General features: G+C 47.0%; 1 protein-coding gene across 2 annotated transcripts in view; it reads left to right on the plus strand.

Annotated features, from left to right (window-relative positions):
• Positions 1 to 21,367, plus strand: part of DPYSL2 (dihydropyrimidinase like 2) — a 144,732-nt gene that overhangs the window by 34,055 nt on the left and 89,310 nt on the right. The window contains exons 1-2 of one of the 2 annotated variants that reach the window (XM_043981365.1): positions 12,899 to 13,203; positions 17,536 to 17,624. In XM_043981365.1, the coding sequence (XP_043837300.1) occupies positions 13,165 to 13,203; positions 17,536 to 17,624 (128 nt within the window). In that variant the 5' untranslated portion in view covers positions 12,899 to 13,164. Of the gene's footprint in view, positions 1 to 12,898; positions 13,204 to 17,535; positions 17,625 to 21,367 lie in introns of those variants that run through there. The other variant, XM_043981364.1, reaches the window with a different exon arrangement.

Consider the following 21,367-nt stretch of genomic DNA (forward strand, 5'->3'; position numbering starts at 1 on the left):
TTCAGACGATATTATAGAAACAGTATGAGAACGAGGGCCACCTGAAGAAGGGAGCAAAAGAGCCCAAAGGGAACAGTAAAAGGATCATCATTTTTGCCTGGATCTGTGATTTCATTGGTCTAGAGAACCACTGATGAGGAAACTCATGCCAATTTTGGTGGGCACTTGGCCTGCACCTTCTAGTCTTAGAGAATAGTGTGGGCTCCCTCAGAGGTCAAGTAACATGTCCAGAATCATACAGTCAGTATACGTCAGGGGCAGGACTTGAACCTGGGTATTTCTGACTACAAGGTTGGTTTTCCATCCACTAGGCCACACTGCTCTCGTGTAACACTTTAGGGGCTGCCAAAATGCTGTCTGCAGATGCTCTTCTTTGGGAATCAGGGCCCATAGGACAGATTTCTCCTGCTTCACAACTTTGCCACAGGCTGGTCTTGTACAGGAGCGTTTGTCTAAAGAACCAGAGGATGTGGGAACTGGGAGGGAACTTGGAGATCAACCATATGGTCCTAACTCTTCATTAGAGGAAACTCCAGTCCAAAGTCAAGACAAGACTTGCTCATGGTCACATGGTAGTAAGCAGTAGAGCCAGGATTTGAATCTGGCTCTTTGGATTCAAATCCAAATCTTTCCCTATGGTCTAATTTTGATATGGAAGTGGTTTCCATGAAAAAGAAAACAACAAACCAAAAACATATCCTTGCTTTATTAGCCCATCAACAAAAAGCAGGCAGGAAATCAATCAACAAGAACTGAGTGTTTACTATGTGGCAAGCACCAAGTCCGGAGAATACAAAGAAACATAAGAACATGGTACCTGCCTTCGAGGGGCTCCCATTGTAATGAAACAGACATCATGCAAATAACTAGGAACAGACAAGTCAATACAATGCAAATGGAAGGTAATAGGAGGAAGGCACTGGGGTGATGGGAGAAAAGGGAAAAGGGAGGGGGCAGGAAACTCCTGCAGAAGGTGGGATTTGAGCTGAGTTTTGAGGACAGAGCAGGATCCCATGGGGGCAGTAGTGCTAAGCCTTAGAGGTTATGAATGGGAACTGTGACAAATAAAAAGTTCGAGAGATAGTTTCTGAGTAATTGATTATTTTATTAATCATTTTAGTAGAGGATTAATAAAATGGGTCAATGGCACTCTTAAAAACTAAAGACCCCTCATGGAACACACTTAATGCTTATATGGAAAGTGTTGGAAAGTGGACCGTGTTCCTGAGGGTGGCTATCAACTCAGATTGGTTAACAAGTAATGAGAGGATGAATATTATAATGAGGGGGGGCTTATTCTTAGCAGGGTCTGGGGCATGTGACTCTGATCACTCAATCTAGGTCAAAGAGACTCTCCATACCCATATCACTCCATCTAGGGTAATCTAGACAAAAGGGGGAGTTCACTTCTACCCAGAGCTGTCTGAGCAAAACACAATGGGCTGGAATCCAACAATTCACCTAAACTAAAATTTCTTTACCTTTTGATCATACCCCAGGTGGGTTAGTTTCACCTAAGATTTCATCTAATTATGAGTCCTGTACTTCAAAGGTTTCCTGGATAACCTACAGAGGCTGATTTCTAAATGAGGAAAGCAAGGAGGAAGACCTTGGTCCTAATTCAATAATTGTCTGTTAATATAGGAGAAAAATAACCATTTCTCTCAGAATGCATGGCAATGATGAGTGGTAAGAACACCACATTGGAGTCAGAGGACCTGGTTTCAAATCCAGGCTCTCCTGTTACCTTTGTGGTCCTGGACTTGGGCTCTCTGGACCCATATTCTCATCTGTAAAATGAGGGGGTAGAGGCAGGTTACCTCAGAGATCTCTTTTGGCTTTGCAAAAAGAATCAATGAATAGGCAGCTAGGTGGCTCAGTGGATAAAGCACGGGCTCTGGATTCAGGAGGACCTGAGTTCAAATCCAGCCTCAGACACTTGATACTTACTAACTGTGTGACCTTGGGCAAGTCACTTAACCCTCATTGCCCTGCCCCCCCCCAATTCAAGAATCAATGAATGTAGTATAAATTATGGGGTATTTTTGGGACAAAATATCATTTTTCATTGAGTGAGGAGCAGAACCATTGATGATATAGAAGAGTGGAGAAAGCAGGGGCAGATAGCTAGAGAATTTAGAGTCTCAGTTCTGCTGTGTAATACCCTTTGGCATGTTCCATCCCTTCTCAAGGCTTTAGAATGCTGTTCTGGAAAATGAGTGAGCTGGACCAGATGACCTGTAAGGGGAAGGAGGAGGAAGGGAACTATGAACCAGGCAGTGAGCTAAGAGCTTCACAAACATTTTAAGGCCATTTAAGGTCACTGTGAGGTCACTTCCTGTTCTAAATGCTATGATCTTATTATTCTTTCTTTTCTTCCTTTCTTTTTCTCTTTCTCTCTCTTCTTCCCTCCCTCCCCTTCCCTCCCTCTCCTCCTTTCCCCTCCTTCCTTCCTTCCTTCCTTCCTTCCTTCCTTCCTTCCTTCCTTCCTTCCTTCCTTCCTTCCTTCCTTCCTTCCTTCCTCCCTTCCTCCCTTCCCTCCTTCCTTCCCTCCTTCCTTCCCTCCTTCCTTCCTTCCTTCCTTCCCTCCTTCCTTCCTTCCTTCCCTCCTTCCTTCCTTCCCTCCTTCCTTCCTTCCTTCCCTCCTTCCTTCCTTCCTTCTTTCCTTCCTTCCTTCTTTCCTTCCTTCCTTCCTTCCTTCCTTCCTTCCTTCCTTCCTTCCTTCCTTCCTTCCTTCCTTCCTTCCTTCCTTCCTTCCTTCCTTCCTTCCTTCCTTCCTTCCTTCCTTCCTTCCTTCCTTCCTTCCTTCCTTCCTTCCTTCTTTCCTTCCTTCCTTTCTTCCCTCCCTCTCTCCCTCCCTAGTTTTGTCCATAATCCAAGGGTTGAAGAAAATAACAAGGATGTTATCTGTCACACACCAGAGGGCAGTGTTGAGGCATGCTGACTGGGGGCATAGTGCCCCTCCCTCTTTAAACAAAGGACACAAACGAATAGCTTCTGCCATGTGTAAAACAATGACAAAGGCTTGTAAGCTAAAGTGAGGATCACCTAGGTTTCCTATGTATTTATAGCAGTGGCCTACAGAACAAGTCTTTGAAGGATGTCTCCTGGAAGATGGGTCAGGCTTGTCCTATTTGCTCCCAGAGGGCAGAACTAGGCAAAATGGGTTGAAATTGAAAAGACCGATTTAGGCTTGATGTCCAGAAAAACTATATAACACGTAGAACTCTCCAGAGATGAACTGGACAGGATCAAGGGATCCTGGCCTTCTGCCTCCCTGGAGGTCTTCCTCCAAGCCAAGGCTGCAGTATCAGTTGTGGAGAATGTAATGGAGATTCTTGTTCAGGTCTGGGTTGGATTAAATGCTTCCTGAGTTTCCTTCCAACTCTGAAAAAGTCTGAATTATGGAAAAGAGAGCAGGCTAGGTTATACTAACTCAGTTTATGAGACTCAAACTTTGAGGCTTATTTTGTTTGTCTATTGGGTCCTGCTAGAGATACAGCATGGTTTAATGAACAGGGGAGTTCAAGTCCTTGGAGTCAAGAGGCCCTCCATGCAAGCTCTGTCTCTGGTACATAGCAGCACCATGACAACAGGCAGGCTAGCTGACCTTTCAGAGACCCACACCTCCTTTTTTCAACTTTAAGTTCTAGGCCAGTTGACGATCTGCATTGTTGGAGAGAATTTTTACATCAGGGGTTTTCACTGAATTCACAGGTCTGGACTATTCTTTTCTCATTCTTCTCTCAACATTGTGCTCTGATAGTGTTCAATGTTTAAAAAAGGAGAAAAAGGAAAAAATCCCCAATGGCCCCTTGTTTCCCAATGTTTCACATGATAAAATATCTAAGTATATGAAGTTCAGGTTGGAAAATTAATTTGGTGTGGGGACTTGTGCTGCTTACCCTCCATAGATTTTGAGAACAGGGAGGCAGGTCAAGCTAGGCTGATCAATTTCACTTCAATTTTGCTTTTTTGTCTTTCACAAAAGAGCATATTTGATGGTTTTAGAAGCCTGGAAAACACTCCACTTGGAAAAACAGCCATTCATCTTGATTCTGAGGCAGATTTTGTTTCCAACTTTATATTCTGGTCCAAACTTTGTGACAACCTGCTTTCCTGGGTTGTTTTAAAAGAAATGGTGGGGGCAGCTAGGTGGTGCAGTGGATAGAACACCAGCCCTGTATTCAGGAGGACCTGGGTTCAGATCTGGTCTCAGACACTTGACACTTGCTGGCTCTGCGACCCTGGGCAAGTCACTTAACCCTCATTGCCCCAACCAAAAAAAAATAAAAAATAAAAACAAAAACAAACAAAAAAACAAAAAAGAAACCCTGGATGGGTGGCTGCTGGTTCTCTCTGAGGTACTGCATGGGGGATGGGTTCAGTCTTTGCTATATACTGCCTGGGTGACGTTGGTGAAGTTGCTTAGCCTGGCCATCCTCTAGGCAACTCTAGAAGATGGTACACTGAAGAGAAGGTGTGAACTGTACTGGGAAAGGGATCCTCTTTGCCAGAGTTTCCTGCATTGATGAAACTACATGTCCAACTTCCTTACCCCCTCCCCAAAAAATCTAGGAAAGGAAGGGAGGGAGGGAGGAAAGGAGAGAAAGAAGGAAGGGAGGGAAAGGGGAAAAGAAAATAAATAAAAGCAACCAAGAAAGGAAAGAAAGCAAAAATGAAAGGAAAGAGGTAGGAAGAGAGAAAGAAAAAAAGGAGGGAAAGGGAAGGAGAGGGAAGAAAGGAAAGAAGGGAGGGAGAAAGGGAAGGACAGAGAAAGAAAAAAAAGAAAGGGAGGGAGAGATGAAAGAAAGAAGGAAAGAAGAAAGAGAATCCAGTGTGTATAGGAAAGATAGGTCTAGGTAAGCAAGATACTCTGGATTTTAGTGCCAGAAGAGACCTTGGAGGTCATAATGTCCTAAATCCCATATCTCATTTTACAGCTGAGGAAAATGAGGCACAGAAAGGTTAAATGATTTGCCCAGGATCATACCTAGTAAGTATCTGAGGTGGAATTTGCATCCAGGTCTTCCTGATTCCTAGGCCAGTATGCAATGCCAATCTACTATACAGTGAATGCTAACCCCCTCATTTTGAAGATGAGAAATTGAAGACCAGGCATGGGATGAGACTTGCCTAAGGTCACTCAGATAATAAATAGCAGACCTATGGTTTGAACACAGGTTCAGTTGCATTGACTGCCATTCTTTGAGTATTTTCTGGGAATTTGGGGTCCAAGAATAGGTGACCTTTTCCTTCCTTCATCTACAGAAAAAAAAACAAACCAAAAAACTGGAAGCATTTGAGGCTCGAATGTCCTAATCTATGCCCTTAGCTTTTTACAAAGCAAATATCAGATCTTTTTCTATGCTGTTGCATTAATTTTAAACTCTGCTGGCAGCATCTAAAACCACACCCAGAGTCTCAAATTAGCATCTGTGGGCTTTTGAGAAGATTTGTTATTATTGTTGTTATTATTATTTAGCTTTCTCCCAGATGTAAACCCAAACCTTTCTGACCACATTTCCTGCTTAGCTGTCTGCAGTTTGATAGACTGCCCATTAGTACTGACAACATAAAAATCTTGCCCTCAGCACTTCAGAGAACCCTTGTGAGCTGGAAAGGTGGAAATGACCTCCCTTGTTTTACCAATGAGGAGAACTAGAGGGAGTGAGGGTGTGACTTACTGGAAACAAGAGCCTGAACCAAGTTGTTATAGTCCCTGCCAGCATGGGATCACATGGTCAGCAGCAAAGGCAGTAGAGGGCAATGTCACAATGTAACCCTGAATAAGGCAGTTAAATAGTAACATTACTGGTACATTATAACCAGAGCCTTATAGTAAATCCTATTAACTGTTTTATCTATCTTTTTCACAGCATTTGTAACATTCTCATGGAACTAACTGCCCCTTATAGCGTTGTCTAAGACCTGCCTTCGTTGCCCATGGAACAAAGCAGTTTCCAATCATTTTTGCCAATTACTGTCCACCAGGGCTAAGCAGGGAGCAAGGAGTGGACATTGTAGAGAGGTACCTTTAGGCTCCAAGCAAGGAGAGATGTCTTAGCAGCAAAATGGACTCCTTTGAGAGGTGGTGGGTTCCCTTTTGAGCAAATAGGGGATGACCACTTCCTGGGTATGTTGTAGAGGGAACTCTTGTTCAGAACACTTGATCTCTGCACTTCTAAATAATAGCACTAGAATGAGAGAACTTTGTTGCTAAAAGGGACCTGAGAGGTCATTTGGTCCAGTCCCCTGATGCTGTCCATGATCATAGACCTAGAACAGGAAGGGACCCTAGAAATCATCTAGTCCAGTCCCCTGTAGCAGGACATGATCATAGACATAGAGCAGGAAAGCACCTTTAAAGGTCCCTTTTTCATCTAAGAAAACTGAGGCCTAGGGATCAGAATGGAATTTGCAGTGAGCTCATATAGCTAGTGACTGGGCAGATCTAGGCCTAGGATCCAAGTCTGACTCCCATCTATGGACTCTTTCTGTTAGAACAAGCTGACTCTTTCTTTTGACCCAACGCAAAACAAACTTTAGCCAGGCAGTGTATGAATTGGGAATTCTTTTCCATATGAGAGGTTGGGTTGGGGGCTGGGAGGTGGTGAACAGAAAACACTGGGAGAATCTGGTACATAGTCTGCCTAGAAGAAGCCAGCTAGATTCCTTGGGATCCTTTCAATAGCAGATGGGGGAATTAGTCAAGAATTTGGATTAAGCACCAATGGGGTTTCAGACTCAATTTCCCTTTAGGGCTCATGGTTTTTCTTTTTCTTTTCTTTTCTTTTCTTTTTTTTGTAAGGCAATTGGGGTAAAGTGACTTGCCCGGGGTCACACAGCTAGTAAGTGTTAAGTGTCTGAGGCCGCATTTGAACTCAGGTACTCCTGAATCCAGGGCTGGTGCTTTTTCCACTGCGCCACCTAGCTGCCCCTGGGCTCATGGCTTTTCATGCTTAAAGGATCTGTATTTCATTGGGGTGGCTGCCTCTGTATGCTTTAGTTCATTCATTCATTCATCCATTTCACTCATTCATTATTTGTTTATTTATTTAATGAGTTACTATGTTCAAAACACTGCAGGATTCCCCCCTGCTGATCAGTGGTGGTCCCAGGATCATTGATCTAGAACTGGAAGGCAATTTACAAACCATTTAGCCCATTCCCCTCTGCACCCATTTAAAAAAAATTATTTTTTATTTTTAAATTTTTTTTGCACCCATTTTACAGATGAAGAAACAGGCCCAGAGAGACTAAGATTTTACCCAAGGCCACACTGGGGGTAAGTGATAGAAGCAGGATTTGAACACAGGTGATTTGACTTGAAATTCAGCACCCTTCCTACTACTGGGCCACCTTGTTCCTCAGATGACATTTCTAATGGATGGTCCTCCAAATTGCTATTCTTAAAGCACAGGCCTGACCATGCTGGTCTCCTGCTCAAGAAACTTCAGTGGCTTTTTATTGCCTCTAACATAAAATTAGTTGGCCTTGAAGGTTCTTTGTCATTTGGTTCTACTCTACTTTCCTGGGCTGACTTCACATCCAAGTCTTTTCTATTTAATCCATTTCAGGCACACTCATCTCTTTCCTCTGAGGTCCTTTTCCAAACACAACATCCCAAGTCAGGCCCCACTTGCTTTGCACAGAAAGGGTAGCCTTCCTTCCTGGGCTGCTTTCCCTTGTTCCTTCCACCTCTCCCTCAAGGCTCAGCTCAAGTGCCATCTCCTATATGAAGATCTTTAGGATCCTCCCAGTTTGATCATAAAAATCTAATGTTGGATCCTCAAGGTGTGTTGAAAAGGAGCCTGGGCCTGGAGTCGGAGGAGCCAGGTTCAAATCCTGGGGGAAGTCACTAATCTCTCTGGGCCTCAGTTTCTTCATCTATAAAATGAGAAGGTTGGATTGGATGCCCTCCGAGGTCCCTCCCAGCTCCAGATTTATATTCTCTTGGTCTCTGAGGTCATCTGGTTCAACCCCCAGATTTCACAGAGGAAGAACCCAAGGCCTAGGGATAGGGAGTGATTTGTCCGAAGCAGTGAACAGACCTGAGAGTCACAGAGATGTCTTACTAAAAGTTCTTGTTTAGTTGTTTCAGTTGTGTCTGACTCTTTGTGACATGATTTGGGGTTTTCTTGGCAAAAATACTGGGGTGATTTGCCATTTTCTTCCCCAGCTCATTTTACAGATGAGGAAACTGAGGCAAACAGTGTTAAGAGACTTCCCCAGGGTCACACAGCTAGTATTTGAGGCTGGATTTGAACTCAGTCTTCCCATCCCCTGCACCAACCAGCTGCCCAAATAATTTTGAACTTATTTAATGTATGTTTATTTGAATGGATATGCCCCCCCCCCAGTAGAATATCAGCTCCTTGAGGTCAGGGATTATTCATTTTTGTATCTCCAACAGTTATCACAGTTGCCTGACACACAGTAAGTGCTTAATAAATGTTTGTTTGATTGAATTTGGATGGTCCTAAAGCACAAGTCTTTCCAGGTTGGAAGGACTTTCCCAAGCTTGGGCTCCACTGGCATATCCTGGGCTCACCAACACGTCTCAGTGACGTGCAGAAGTGTCTGAGTGGAGGGATTAAATTCAAAAACCACTTATTGGCCATCTTTTGAGAGGGAGTGTGATGGAGTGTTTAGAGAGCTCTGACTTAGAGCCCTGGAATCAAGTCATTCCTCTGACAGCCACTGGCCACCATCATCTCTCTAAGGCTCTAGGTTACAGGATTCCAACAATCCTTGAGGGAGTTTACCACACAGATGCAATTATCCCCTCCTCAATTAAAAAAACACCCTACTGTGTGTAAGGCAAGTATTAAGTAGTTCTGGACCTTAAAGAGCTTACCCTCTACTGTAGCAAAATATACCCCCAGATCAGTAAATACAAAGTAAACTGAAGAGGGAGAGAAGACTAACAAAGGGTCTGGGAATCAGGAAAGACTTCTAGTAGGAGGTGTCCTCTCAGCTAAGACTTAGACAAGAGAGAGGTCTGAAGCAATTGAAGTCATGCTCCAGAACACTGCAGGCAAGCAGAACAGCAAATGCAAAGGTGTGGAGGTAGGACATGGAATTCTAAGGATAGAGGAATAGCTAGTGGTCCAGTTTGGTTTCAATGAACAGTGTTTGAAGGAATAATATAGAAAAACTCAGGACAGAACCTGCTTATTAGAATCTATAAATAGAATCCATCTAGGCTTTGAATATGCAAAAGATATTATCAGGATGGATAGAAACTTTCCATTATGAACAATTTGCATGTGACAGTTGACTTGGTTGATGACCCCCCCCCCAGCCCCCAATGCTTCCTCCCCCCCATGCTTTTAAAAGGACAAAGAGAAAGTTGTGCTGGCTGAAAAATACTCTTATTTTTCCCAGGTGGTGAGGATGGGGCTTTATGCTTTCTCAGCCTGGGGACTTCAACTCTTGTTTGCTGACACCAGTATCTGCTGACACCGACTCACTTTACTTTGAGCCTTCAGTGAAATCTGTAGAGAAATCCAGATGTCAGACAGTTGGTGGGGTGGGGGAAGGGGGCTCCTATCTTATCTACCAAATCCACAGCTTAACTGAATCTACAGCATTGTTTGAACACGTCCTCCCACCCAGGGCCTCAAAGCTATCCTACCAGGCAGCAGATCATAGCTAATCCTAACCCAGGGTAGCTGCTGTTCTCCTCCTCCCTGCCCCCCATTTTGAATTCCGACCCTGACCTCCCCTTGGGCTTCCTCTCCCTTTCTGAGAGTCCCACTAGGATCAGAAAAATCCCTCATTTTACAGATGAGGAAACTGAGGCTGGAGGAAGGAAGTGGTTTGCTTAAGGCCAGAGGTAGCCAGAAGCTGAGCCAGGATTTCACCCCAGATGCTCTGTCTTCTTTCCACCACTCCCATGCTGCCTGGGATTTCTAGGTATCCTTGTAAGGTTACACAGGGGAGTGGCTGTGGGTGAAATTGTCAAGAAAAGGAAGAGGGAATGCCCCTGGGAAAGATGCTTCCAGGGCTCACGACTTATTGGGGCCTGTAAGCAAAGGGAGGAGTTAAGGGCTTTGCTAATCATGGACTCGCTAATTAAAAGGAGGATTCTTTTTTCTTCTTCTTTTCCCATATTGGCTACACTTGTGCTGGGGGAAGACAGGCTTCTAGTGGGAGGGTAGAAACTGACTATAAGATTTCAGTTGGGGAAGGTTGTGCGACCCAACAGGCCAGGGCAGATGATGCAGGCAATTCGATGAAAAGATGGATATATGTGTGTATAAAATTATAATCTATATAATAATTATTATATAGATAACATGATATATTTTCTACATAGAATATACAATATTGAATAAAATATTGAACATACACAATCTATAGACAATAATTATTATATAGATACTATTATCATAAGTATGTATAGACATGCCAGTCTATGTACCGAGCTGTAACTAGGCCAGGTGACCAGGACTTTTTCCAGGGTGCTGACATCCAAGGGGGAGTGATAATTAACTCTAGTGATGGCTCCATTCCCTGGGGATCAGCATCCGTGTTGCAGGTACCTATCCAGAAATGTCAGGTGAGTTTTCCTTTGTCTACTACAGCTCTTCCCCACCCTACTCCTACTTCTATGGCTTTCTACAGAAGCAATAGAAGGCCATTTTGTGGCCTTTATCTGCAGCTGCCTTCCCCCACTGGTCAGTTTTTTGGGGAACCTAGTCTCATGGGTCTTGTATCCTGATGTTAAAAATATCTGTTCTCAACCCCACCTCCCTTCCCAAGTTGAGTTTACTCCTTACATTTCCTAGTCACAGTACTGCCAATGTAAGGGCAGCTAGGTGGTGCAGTGGATAAAGCACTGGTCCTGGAGTAGGAGGACCTGAGTTCAAATCTCAACTCAGATACTTAGTAGCTGTGTGAACCTGGGCAAGTCACTTAACCTCAATTGCCTTAAACATCCAGGGCCATTTCCAGGCATCCTGATTTATGTCATGCCACCCAAAGGGTTGAATTAAATCATAGACTCAGAGCTTTAGAAGTGGGACCTTAGAGGCCAGCTGATCCGAACCCCTCATTTTACAGATGAGGAAACTGATGGGTGGTTAAATAATTTATCCAAGGTCTCACAGGCAGAAGTAGCAGGGTCTGGATCTGAACCCAGGTCCTCTGGTTCCAAAGCCAGGCCTCTGTTCACTATCCCAGGCTGCCTCACTATCTCCAAGGAGGGAGGACAGTCCCGTTTGGACTAGGCCTTCTTATTGTCCTTCCTTCCTTCTCCAGCCTCTTTCTTGGGGGCTGGGGGGAATGGCAAGAGGCTTAAGACAGTATGAATGGAACCTAACACCTCACACCTAACCTCAATGTGCCTAAAGTTGCTTCCCTAGCCGGGTCACCAGAGGTGGCCATGCAAAAATCTTGGTGTCTGGGGGTCAGACAGATTCCCCTTCTGATCTTGAGTGGGGCTGAGGTTCCTTGCTTTGTCTTGTTCCCTAGCTTGCAAACGGGGGTGACAAACACTCCCCTTTCCTCCTTGGGTACCTTGCCTTCTCCCAGCTCCTTCTCTCGGTTTCTATCTTTTGGGATGGCTGCTGGGAGGAGGACTCATTGTCAGAGGCAGGATTTGGGCCTCGGGCTTCTGACTTAAAATCCATTCCCCTTTCCATGGTGCCACAAAGGCCCTGGATTGCAATCCCAGCTAGCTGTGTGACCTTAGGTAAGTCATTGTCCGTTGCTGGCCCGTTTTCTCTTCAATAAGGCAGGTTGGGGCTGGATGATCCCTCAGGTTCCTTCCAATAAATAACTGTGGGTATGGGAGGGGCTACCCTAGCATGTCGGGAGGGCTCTGGTCCTGGGAAGGCCCAAGTCCTTAAGTGGGGCTGTGGGCATTTCCTGCAGCAGCATCTCAAGCAGGCCCTTCCACTCGGGCTGCAGCCCCCCTCCCCCCGCATGTCACTCTCCCCCAGGCTCAATAGGACCTCGTCTTCTTTTATATGCAGCTGCCAAGCAACCGCTGCCTGGGAGTCGGCGCTCCCCTCTCCTCCCTCCTCTCCTCCCACTTTGTATTTTCTGCCTCCTCGCCCCCCAACCCCCACCCCCGCCGCCGACAGTTTGCGGAGCAGCCCCGCCCTCCCTGGATGCTCCCTACAGTGCCCAGAGTTAGTGCGCCGTAGCCAGCCGCAGCATCCCCGCGCAGGCAGGGGCTCCCGGCTCCGCAGAGCGCAGGGCGTGGCGCGGCTGCTGCTGCAACGCTCCCCCACAGCTCGTGCCCAGGTCCCTTCCCCTCAGGGCGGCTCCGGCCCTGGGAGCGAGCCTTCCCGGAAGGGCGGGAGGACGGCTCGCTAGCTGCGGCCCCTCCTGCAACCGCCCGCCCAAGCCATTGGTCTGCGGCAGTCACCCCACGCGGGGACCAGGACTGGAACGGCCGGGAGCTGCAACCTCCCGGCAGGGGCGTGCATGTGCGTGTGCCCGTTCACGGCATGCATTTGTGCACCAGTACCACCCCGCCCTTCCCCCCCTTCTTGGCAAGAGCCTCCCCTCCCAGGGCTCTGCAGATTCTGTCTTTGGCACTGCTGCAGCTGCAGGGCTACGGGATGGCGGGATGGCGGGAGCGCGGCAGCGGCGGCGGCGGCGGCGGCGGCGGCGGCAGCGGCAGCGGCAGTAGCAGCTGCTGCAGCTGGCGCGAACCCTACTCCCCGGCCGCCCCAACCCCGGCCCTCGATCAGCTTCTGGGCCCAGCCCCTCATTGCACCACTAGCATGGTCATTTGCATATCCCTTACGCTTCAGCCAATCAGCGCCCGCCTTCACCGAAGCGGATGGTTTTGCCGAGGAGGAAAGGGAGTGGTTGGTGGCGCATGCGCTGAGGCATCCGCCTGGAAGCCTGGCTTTTATTGCTGTCTCTTTGCCCGCCCCCCCCCCCCCCAATCTCTCCCTCTCTCTCGTTCGCTCTCTCTTTTTTTTTTTTGCTCTAAGCCGGGGCTGGGCTTGGAGCAGAGGAAGAAAGAGAGACAGCCAGACCGCGGGGTTGCAGTTGCTCCCCGTTTCTGCCATTAGCTAGCAGCCTCAGGACCAGCTTGCTCGTTCCTGCATCCTGCCGAGAGCCAGGCTCCCTTTTGGACACCCCTGGCCATCCAAGCGGGCAGTTCCTTGCAGTCTCTGGTCCCCAAGCGAGAGAGCGATGTCTTATCAGGGGAAGAAAAACATTCCGCGCATCACGGTGAGTTTGGTGTCCGGGGAAAAGGCGCCCTTTGTGCAGCAGGCGATGCGAAGAGATTTGGAGGGAAGGGCGGGCGCGAAGGAAGAGCTTAATTTGCTCCCCAGGATTAATCCGCAAGTGAGCAAAGGCTTTAAACACGGAACCTAATTGAATTAAGGTTTCTTGCTTTCCGGCCAGACGGCCCTTCGTGGCCAGGGGCAGGCAGGGATGCTCCAGCCCCTGCTTGAGCCGATGGTCCAAGCGGAGGGATGTCCAGCTCAGGGTGCCTAGGCTCCGGCCGGGGCTGCAGTGGGGCGATGTGGGGCCCCGTGCAGGGAGAGATGCGAGGAGCGCAGCCAGCTTGCCCCCCCCCTCCCGCCCCAAGAAAAGGTGTCAACCTTCCTCCTCCCCTTCATCCTACTCTCCAGAGAAAGAAGGGTGTGTGTACGGGGCGGGGTGGGTGGTGGGGAGGGAGGCAGAGAAATCATGACAGAAGAGGGATGAAGGGGGGGGGGGTCCATCCCAGAACGTGTGTGTAGGAGCTAAGGAAGAATGATGCAGAGCCAGGTCTCTGAGGATCTATTGGTGTGGGCCCCCCCCCTCCCTTCCCCTCGGCGACATGTTTTTGTTACCTCTTTTCCCTGTCCCTAATTACCTCGTTTTTTCTCCCCCAGGTCCCTCTCCTTTGCCTCTTATCCTTCTCTCCTCTTTTCCCTACACATTTCCCTCTCTTCTCCCTGCTCATCTCCCTCTCTTTTTCCTCCTCCTCCTCCCCCCTCCCTCCCTTGTGCTCCCTCCCCCTCCCTTATTTGTCTTCCCTCTCCTCTTGCCCTCCTCAATCTCTCTTCTCCCCATCCCCTCTTCCCCCTCATTAGCTCTCTCCCCTTATTTCCTTTCTTCCTCCATTTCTCCTCTCCCCCTCATTCGCTTTTCTCCCCCGTCATTCTCTCCTCCCCCCGTTTCTTCTCCTTCATTCCCTCTCTCCTCCCATTCCTCCTCCTCCCCTCTCCGCGATCCCCTCTCTTCTCTTTTCCTCTCCCGTTCCCTCTCCCCGTCTTTTCTCCCTGGGCTTGGCGCTCTCTCTCCTGGCGCTGGTGATCTGGCGGGGCTCCTGGGTTCCCGAGGCTCCCCCCTCCCCTCCCCTCCCCCGCTTTGCCCCCGCTAGTGCGAAGGAAGCTGCCCTGTCTTTGCCCGCCTGCCAGTGCCGCTGGCTCATACAAAGAGGCTTTCGTTGTAACGGCAGCGGCAGGAAGCTGGGGACAGCGCCTAAGTATTTGTCCGGAGGGAATGGCGCTGCTCCCGAGCCTGAACAGAACAGATGGTCCTTGAGCTCCCGTCCCCTCCAGCCCCGGAGAAAACAATGATGAGAAAGGGTGGGAGGATGCTGCCGCCACCGCCGCTGCTGCTGCGGCTGCGGCTGCTGCTGCTGCTGCTGCCGCCGCCGCCTCCCCCTCCCCTCCCCTCCACTCCCCTCCCCTCCCCCCTTTTACAAATCATCACAAAAACAAATCCACGGCGAGAGTTTAGAGCCCCAGAGATGAATTTTTGCCCCTACCCCGCCCCCATCGTCCTCGCCTGGAAAAATCTTGCCAGCTCTTGTGGTGTGCATCCCTGAGTGAGCTCCCCGGGGGAGGAAAAGAGGGAGAGGGAGGGAGGGACGCAGGGAGGGCAGTCATTGTTATGTAACTCTATGTTTTTCTTCACTCCCGGACCAATTCCTGTGTAGGAGGCTGAGGGAAAGGCCTTGGACTGGTCCCCATCGGAAGGATGCTCTGTGCTCTGGGCCTTTCTCCCTGAAGGGGCCTTAGCTCGCCTTCCGAGGCCGGGCTCCCCAGCCAGCCGGTCTTGCTCCTCTAATCCAAAGGGCACACCCATCGCGGGCTTCTTTCCTTCCAGGGAGAAAGGAGGGGGAGAAGAGATGGGGACCAGATGGATGTAAGGATGGAATTTGGGTGTGAGGTCTCTGTAGGCTGGCCTAAGTGTGAACTGGATGCTTCCCTACCCAGGGATGGTCATTCCTACCCCCACATCCCCCGTCTGCGTCTGCATGGAATGCTTTCCTGGAAACCATTCAGTGTTCCTTACTGGAAGAGCTCAGGGGTGGAGGGGCTGGTTGGGTGGGGGCATTGTGTAGCCAGAGGGCCGGATAGGCAGGCCTGCACCCCATTTAGGGGGTCCTCAGAAGTGAACAAAATGGAGTTTGAAAAGGAAAGGGGGGGATGACAAGCCACTTTAGTGGTATTTTTCATAAGAAAACAACAACAAAAATCATATTCCTTCTCCTCTCTTCCATTCTCCACCCAGCCTCCCCTTTGCCCCTCCCAACAGCATTTGTATTGTATGATCCCTGTAGAATGAGCAGGCATTATAAGGAACAGGCCTGCTGAACTTGGATGTGCTTGGAAGGGACCTTGGAGGTCATGAAGCTGACCTCTTCGATGTGCAGAAACTGGGGCCCAGGGAGGCTAAAGAGGTTCCAGAATATCCCTGGGGAAAGGGGTTCAGCTATTACCTAGTCCAACCCCCTCACTTTACATATGAGGAAACTGAGGCCAAGAGTGGTTCCTCCAGAGAATTGGGCCTCAGATAATTAGGAGGGATGGCCATTCTGATACTGTAGTCCCTCAGGGAGTGGTTGACTGAGGACATGATCCCTGATTCCTGGAGGTAAGATTTAGCTTACAGTCTGAGAGGAATGTGAGAATACTTTCTGGACTAAAGTGAGTGGGCAAAACATCCCCTTCTGCCCCAACACACACCAAAAAATTATTGCAGTGTCAAGGAAAGTCTACTGGGTTTGATTCCTGACTGCTGCTTACTTACCTGTGGGATCTTGGGTAAATCATTTATCCTTCTGGGACCCCAGTTTCCTCATTTACTTGTAAAGGGGAGAGTTTGGACTAGATGCACTAGATCTTTCCAGCTCTAGACCCAGGATGGCCTGTGATCCCATTTTTATATGCTCAGCCAAATACACTTTCACATATGCAAAGCTCTGCATCTTTACATGTTATAGGTGAGGGAACTCCCCAGGGGTGGATTTTCTGGGGAACATGGCATCTAAGGTATGCAGACCCGGCTGCCATTTGGTCCGCACCTTTGGAGGTAGCGCCCACATTGATGGGAGTGATGGAGTCACAGTTGCTATCTGTGAGCCCTGTAGTAAGTCAGGGATTTGTCATTTGGCCATCCTATTGATAGCCAAAATACGAGCACTTCTTACAGTCCCATAAAATGTCATGATCTGGTTTGGCTTGCACGGCTTCCATTTAATCCAAAATAATAGTCAGATGTTTGTGAACATGTGATATTAATTTTGCATTTAATTGAGAACAGTTGGGGGGGGGGAGTCATGCTATTCTTCTACTTTTCTTCCAGCCTCCCCAACCTTGCTGAATAGCTTTTACCGACATTCTATACAAATACCTGACAAGGACATGATAAGGGGAATCAGACCTTTGTAGTGGGGAATCTGGTGGAAATGTTTGCTGTCACTTCTGCATTTCCATAGATTCATCTCTGTTTCACATCCATTTGGTAGTTCTTAAATTATCTGGGTGTGGTGTGGGAGTGGCAGTGGAGGCAGGCAGGCAGCATGGGAGAGCTGTCCTGGAAGCCAGGGAGACCTGGGTTCAAGTGTAGTGTTAGATATAGTGGCTTTGATACCTTAGGCAAAGTCACTTAACATTGCTGTGCCCCAGGCAACTCTCTTAGACACTTAAGTTTTAGAGAAGGTGATGAACTGAATTGTGGAGGGAATTTCCTCTCCTGAAAATATCCAGTCATCAACTCTCTTAAGAAAAACAATCCAAGAGGCTTCCTTACTCCTTTGCTACTTTGCGATTTGCCTAGAAGAGAAGTCTCATTAGAAAGGACCCACTGGTTTGGAACCTTGGACAGCTGGATTAAATGAGTTTGTTTGTGTTGAGTTACCAATAGCAACAGACTTTTCGTCAATTTTTCTGACTGTAACTGACTCAAATTTAGCCAAGAAGTGACTTTACTATGTGTGGGTGTGAATAATAATGTAAAAAAAAAAAAAGGATCTGCTGCAAAACCATTATCTATTCCATCTGAAACTGTTTTCCCTGCCTTTCAATGGGTAATTGTTTGAGTTTGTTTTTATGAGCTTGCAGGTATGACAGTAATAAAAAAAGGTCTTTTATCTAGGAAAAGCCATTGGCTTTGCATGGGAAAATGGATGATCCAGTGAAGCCTTACCCCTCTGCCTGAACTTGCTTCCTGACTGGCTTTTTCCAGCATCACCTGGGACTAACGTACAGGTTTCCCCATTTCCTTCCTCCCAGTCTGAGTGAACCAGATGATATTGACTGGTTCCTTCTCTTGTTTTAGAGTGATCGACTCTTGATCAAGGGTGGCAAGATCGTGAATGATGATCAGTCCTTCTATGCAGATATTTATATGGAAGATGGGTTAATAAAGTAAGTATGGGGTGTGTACGTGTTTAGCCAATGATAACTTCCATTTTTATTTATTTTACGATTTTTTTGTTTTTGACATAGCAATCATTTCTGAACATTTCTTTGCTGTTACCAACCAGCAAAGAAACACAATGAAGCAAAAAAAAAAATCACTATTACAGTGACAGTGTTTGTAACATTCTTCCCGAGAGTATATACATTGTTTAGAACTGTTTACAAATAGCTTTTAAGAGCTGGAAGTGTGACCATAGGAATTTATTCAGTCCTAATCCATCAAAATGTTTTAGATGAGGAAATGGAGACCCGATGAGTTTTAAGTGGATTGTCCAAGGCCACACAGTAAGTTCATAGAAAATCTGGGATGATGGTAACCCAAGTTTCCTAACTCACTTCAGTATCATTTATGCTACTATACCTTGCCTGTTAGCTAGGATTATATTATCATAGCATTTCAAAGTGTTAGGGTGCTTTGAGATCATCTCATCCAATCTCATCATTTTACCATTGAGGGAACAAATTTGGGATAGGGGAGGGGTGTTGGGAAGGGAGCTAAAGTGAAGGTTCCAAAAATAGTAGAAGAGCCAGAATTTGAACTCAGGTCTTTGGGTACCTATAGTCAATGTTCTTTCTATGATGCCACGCAATACCACATTTTTCAAAATAGGATCTTAGATCTTGATCTGGAAGGGACCTTAAAGGTTATCTAGTCACCACTCTCTTGTTTTACAGATGAGGAAACCGAGGGCCCAGAGAGACTTGTGGAAGGTCAAATAGGTAGTTAGGTTCAGAGTTATAATTCTGCCTCCCTTGACTCCAAATCCAGTTCGCTTTCCACTCTACCATCTTTTTTTTTTTTTAATTAATTTTTTTTGTGGGGCAATGGGGGTTAAGTGACTTGCCCAGGGTCACACAGCTAGTAAGTGTCAAGTGTCTGAGGCCGGATTTGAACTCAGGAACTCCTGAATCCAGGGCCAGTGCTTTATCCACTGTACCACCTAGCGGCCCCTCCACTCTACCATCTAAACCCTAAATTCATTCATATGTCACTGTAATCCTTGAAGGATGTGCAGTTTTGCTGGTTCATGTCCTCTCACTGCTGATACAACTCAGAAGCACTCTGCTCTACTTTAAAATGTGGTGCCTGGCCTTTGACAGTATCTTTGGTCCAACCGTTTACCATGTGATGGACCAAATTGTAGTTGAGCCTCCTCAGGCCCACAGACACTCTACTCAAAGGCCTTCCAGCTCAGCTGGTGTGGTAGGGACCGGAATAGCCCCCAGGAATGCACCTCCATACCAAGAGGAAGCATCCCAGGGAGGCTTTAGAGGATGTATCTGGGAATATAGTATCAGAATAGATCCAGAACAACAAACAACCTGAGGCCTGTTTCAAACACTTTTTTTTTTTTTTTGGGGTTGGGGCAATGAGGGTTAAGTGACTTGCCCAGGGTCACATAGCTAATAAGTGTCAGGAGTCTGAGGCCACATTTGAACTCAGGTCCTCCTGAATCCAGGGCCAATGCTTTATCCACTGAGCTCCCTAGCTGCCCCTTCAAACACATTTTGACAAGTAACAGAATGAAATTGAAAAATTCTGTTTTGGAAGGTTTAGAATTCAAAGTCAAACGAGCAGTTTGCATTTTCTTCCTCTTAGAGAGTAGTCCCAACCAGGGCAAGCTGGAAGACAATATAGGTCACTGGGAAGGTGGGGCTCACCAGAGGGGGAGCTTTCTTGACTGTTTAGCACCCCCCAGTTCCTTCTTCCTTATGGGATTGGGGTATGGGAACTCCTAGGTAAAGTATTCTTAATTTGGTTGAAAGTGTGTCTTTATTTCTTATTCAAATACTCAACCTATGGTATGTTAAGTGTCCAAAAGGCTTCCTCGGAATGAGGTGCTTTGGGGTGACTTGCTCAATCGGGGGTTGTGAGTCTGGAATGTGCCTGATTCTGTTGGCTCAGCACATCTGCTTTCTTAATCAGGACTCCTAGGAGGAGGACATCTAATTAATTGCTATGAGACACTGGAAACAAATCTTTGCTAACGGCCACTTTGGGGGCTCATCCTTGATTTTGGAAGGAGCCTGGAAGACTGCCCTTATGCTGGCTGTGTGTGCACCTGGTACTGTGTTACAAAAGCAAAAACACAGACCAACGAGGCAGTGGTACCTCCAGGGTACTCTTGGCTCTAGGGACAGTTTAGTGCACACCAGGACAGAGGACATGTCTGTATCATCTTACCCTCCTCCCCCTCTTCTTGTATCCCGAGTAGCTCACATGACCCTGCAGAAGCTGCACATCTGTCGGATTAGAGACAAACATTCCAACAGATGACATCTTCTTAGTGTCCAACATTCACCGAGGGCCAGCAGCACAGCCTGCCCTGGGGAACAGAACATTGCCAGGGTTGGGGTAGCCTTGAGAACCTCTCATTCTGATTCACCAAGTGGAAGTCAGGCTGGTCAGTAAATATTAAGCACCTACTATGTTCCAGGCACTGTGCGAAGCACTGTCTTGGAAGCTTGTTATTACATCCATGATTCTTTTGAGGTTCACACTGCCCACTTGTCCCAGCCTTCTCCCCAGCCCACGCAGTGCCTTTGTATTTTTTCTAAACTTTTGTGGCCTCAAGGAGCAAGCCCTGCAGGAGGGGTTCCGCACCCAGCAGGGGGCTGCTTTTGTTTCTGTTACTGACTGACTTGGGTGCCTCACCAGCTGCCTCTTGTCCTGATTTTCTCCCTGGTTTTGGAAAAGGTGCAGGGAGGAGGAATTGAACGAGGACCACTGAATTAAACTGAGACCCAACATAGGTCCAAGATGGTGTGGGAAAAGTTTTATTTTGGCAAGGAGGTCCAGATTAGGGGATTTCACTGGTGTGGGAGAGCTCCTGGAAGGGAAACTCCCTCCACTCTGAGATGAATGAATGAATAAAGGAGAAAAAAATTGTTAAACTCTCACCCTGTGCAAAGTGCTGTAATTTGTGCCTTATCTGTTAAATTCTAATCTCAGAGAGTTATCAGTGATTTATCCAGGGTCATACAGTCAGTGAGGCAGGCCTTAAACCCAGATCTCCTGAATTGGAGGCCAACCTTGTATTCACTATCTCCTTGCCTCTTCAGTGGGTGGGCTTCTGGGATCATAGCTAGAGAGCTGGAAGGAACCTTAGAATCCATCTGACCCAACCACCAGATTTTACAAATAGGGTAACTGAGGCCAGAGAGTGAAAATGCCTTGCTAAGATCACATAGCTAGGGAATGGGAGAGCTTGATTTGAATCCACTGAGTGACGTTTTTTGTAAATTCCCAGTAGCCTTGTTACACATACACACACACACACTCACACAAATATACTCTATCTTATTTATATATTTATGAATATATTCACATATACTATATATTGTATAAATACACTATATATTATATAAATAACATATGACATTGCATATTATATAAATCTATTTGAATATTTATTTATTTATTTGTTTGGGGTTTTTTTGTTTTTGTTTTTTGGCTTGAGGCAATTGGGGTTAAGTGATTTGCCCAGGGTCACACAGCTCGTAAATGTCAAGTGTCTGAGGCTGGATTCTAACTCAGGTCCTCCTGACTCCAGGGCTGGTGTTCTATCTATTGTGCCACCTAGTTGCCCCTTGAATATTTATTGTGTTTACATATTATGTATATAATTTTATATGTGTGTGTGTATGTGTATGTATGTCTATCTCTATCTTTTTTAGGGAAGGCAGTC

Source organism: Dromiciops gliroides, chromosome 2, assembly GCF_019393635.1.
Source record: "Dromiciops gliroides isolate mDroGli1 chromosome 2, mDroGli1.pri, whole genome shotgun sequence".
Classification (NCBI taxonomy): Eukaryota; Metazoa; Chordata; class Mammalia; order Microbiotheria; family Microbiotheriidae; genus Dromiciops; species Dromiciops gliroides.